The 2930-nt window shown below is 58.6% G+C and overlaps 1 protein-coding gene across 1 annotated transcript in view; it reads left to right on the top strand.

Moving 5' to 3' along the window:
- Positions 1 to 1808, top strand: part of MTFP1 (mitochondrial fission process 1) — a 4602-nt gene extending 2794 nt beyond the window's left edge. The window contains exons 3-4 of the mRNA XM_005869757.2: positions 66 to 298; positions 1221 to 1808. Coding sequence (XP_005869819.1) covers positions 66 to 298; positions 1221 to 1293 — 306 coding nt within the window. The 3' untranslated portion in view covers positions 1294 to 1808. The remainder of the gene's footprint in view (positions 1 to 65; positions 299 to 1220) is intronic.
- Positions 1809 to 2930: the final 1122 nt, after the last annotated feature.

The following is a 2930-nucleotide window of genomic DNA, read 5'->3' on the forward strand; positions in this document are numbered from 1 at the left end:
AGCCTCATGCCACAGGGTTTCCTGACTCTGCCGCTGCTGAATTCAGTTTCTCTTGTGCCCACCAGGTGCCAGGCCCTGAAGCGACCCGCCGCACCAGGGTGACCGTGGCCGTGGTGGACACCTTCGTGTGGCAGGCTCTGGCCTCTGTGGCCATCCCAGGCTTCACCATCAACCGTGTATGTGCGGCCTCTCTCTACGTCCTGGGCACTGCCACCCGCTGGCCTCTGGCTGCCCGCAAGTGGACCACCACGGCCCTGGGACTGCTGGTCATCCCCATCATCATCCACCCCATCGACAGGTGGGCGCGGCTCCCAGCCTCAGGGTCAATCTCTCTGCAGATGGAGAGAAGCCCTGGGAGGCAGGGGTGTAACCACTTTGCACAGAACAATCGCAGCAAAGGCAGGGCTGGCACTCGGGGCTCCAGAGGTAGAAAGGACAGTCTTTGCCCTTGGCATATGATCTGGCAGGTATTTTGGCAGTAAAGGCAGAGGCCGGGGGTGCCTGGAGGCTATAGGACACAGGACTAGTAAATTCCCAGAAAAAAGAAAAAAAAAGTAGTGTTACAAAACAACCAGAGGCAGGCGGGAGCAGGTGCGCCTGGAGGGTGTTAGTGACAGAAGTAGGAATTGTTTTGTGAAACTGAAAAGTCATTAAGCTGCTGCTGTCAGGCATGGCTGGATCTAGGCACCCAAATGATGTCATTAGGGGGTCTGGGTCTCCCCATCTTGCTGCCCTTTCCTCCACCCCACCCCCCATGTTGGCTTCACTCACACTTTTCCCTCATGGGAGCAGAGATGGCCCCCAGCAGCTCCCAGCTTCCATCCCACCAGCTTAGCAAGCCCCATGGGAATCTTCTTAATAGTGACAGCAAAAATCCCAAGGAAGGCTGTCATTGGTCCATTGTAAACTGGGTATCCACCCCTGAGCCAGTTGCCCTTCTCTGATTGGCCAGGCTTGGGTCATGTGCTTGCACTTAGAACCAGACCAACATGGAGTGGGAGGAGTCTTTCTCCAATGGAACACAGCTGAGCCTGAGGCTGTGAGTGAGTCTTGTACCCTCTCTGCGCCTCCGTTGTCCTAACGGAATAAAGAAGAGGGTGAAGGCTGCCACTTGGATGGAACTTGTGCCCTGCGTCCAGAGAGCCCCTGCCCCTAGCCCTGACCTCCTGCCTCCCATTCCCCCATTGGTCACTTCTTCATCACCCTCCCTCGCCCCACAGGTCAGTGGACTTCCTCCTGGACTCTAGCCTGCGCAAGATCTACCCCTCAGTGGAGAAGCCCAGCTCCTCCTGACCACAGCCTGGCGCCTGGCCCGGGGATTGGCACACTCCCTGCTTTCCAACCTCCTCCTCCTGTCTGGGGATTCAGTGCTTGGCTCCTTGGGGTCGTAAGGCACTGGCACCTGAGTGGGTGTGAACTGGATGAAAACAACAACAAAGGCCTCAAGGAGCAGCAGCCGCAGCGACTCAGAGGCAAGCCCTAACCCCGGAGTTCGTGATACCGAGAGGCAGTGGGACTGGGTGGGCCCAGCCTTGGCTTTTTGGCAGGAAAGTAACATCCTCCCATGGAGGAGAAGGGGACTGAGCCCAGAGAGGGCGAGGAATATGGCCACGATCACTTGACAAGCTGGGGACCCAGGACTCCCAGCGGCTCAGCCAAGTCACCCCATGGCAGCGTGGCTGGACAGAGGAGCAGCAGGCACTGGGTGTGCCGCACCCTGAGGCCTGAGTCTCTGAGTCTCTGGCCAGCCCATTCCCGGGGCACGAGGAGGCAAGACAGCCCTGGTCTAATAAATCCTCAAGAAGTTTCGTTTTCTTCTTTTCTGTTGGGGATGAACAGGGATGTGGTGGTGGAGAGCAGGGCTGGGGGCCCTCCGAGGCAGAGGCTGACTGCTCGGGCCAGGTGGCGCTCGCCGTGGCCAGCGCTGGGCCTTTCTGGTCCCTCCCCGCCCACCAGCGCCCCCTGCAGATGCCTGGGCGTCCACTTGGCACTGCAGCCTCCTGCACCCACGCCTCTGGGGGGGGAGGCCTCACAGCCTGTAGGGTCACAGATCAGACCCAGCCCCGGGCTGCTCTCCCCTCCCCAGAGACAGCTGGGTAGGGAGAAGGGAAGGGCCTGGGAGGCAGCCCCTGCTTGTCCAGAGCCCTTGCTCCAGGTTGGGCGCCCGCCTGTGGCTGCTGCCCCAGCACCTGATGTTCGGGCTCAGGCCCTTGTCTCTCTTCCCTGGCTGCTCCCTCTCCCTCCAGTCGCTTCTGTCCCCAGTGCTCTACCCCCACATCTCCTATCTCTCCCCTCCAGGCCAGCATGAGGGCAGCGGCCTCTGGCTTGCCTCCCTCCAAGCTTCTCTATTTGCCAACTACCTCTGAAACCGTCCAGAACCGAGCCCGGGCTCCTGCATCAGGATCTGCACAACCTCACCCCCAATTTTTACTCCAGCTATTCTGTCCTTTCTGGTTCCTTGGATCTGGAGGTCCTTTCTCTTTTTTAAAAAATATATTTTTATTGATTTCAGAGAGGAAGGGAGAGGGAAAGAGAGATAGAAACACCAATGATGAGCGAGAACCATTGGGTTCTCAACCTGTGGGTCGCGACCCCCTTGGCCATGGGTTCTCGACCTGTGGGTCTCAACCCCCTTGGCCATGGGTTCTCAACCTGTGGGTCACTACGCCTTTGGGCATGGGTTCTCAACCTGTGGGTCGAAACCCCCTTAGCCATGGGTTCTCAAACTGTGGGTCATGATGCCTTTGGGCATGGGTTCTCAACCTGTGGGTCTCGACCCCTCTGAGCTCTGCCTGTTTCCTATCTAGTCAGTCAGAGGCAAGAATCCAGAAACTCAGGCTGCCTCTCTGCCACTGGCCATCCACACGGCCTTGGGCAGCTCCCAGCTTCTCTGTAGGCCAGCGATTCTCAACCTGTGGGTTCACAGATTG

This window comes from Myotis brandtii, unplaced genomic scaffold, assembly GCF_000412655.1.
Source record: "Myotis brandtii unplaced genomic scaffold, ASM41265v1 scaffold303, whole genome shotgun sequence".
In the NCBI taxonomy this organism is placed as follows: Eukaryota; Metazoa; Chordata; class Mammalia; order Chiroptera; family Vespertilionidae; genus Myotis; species Myotis brandtii.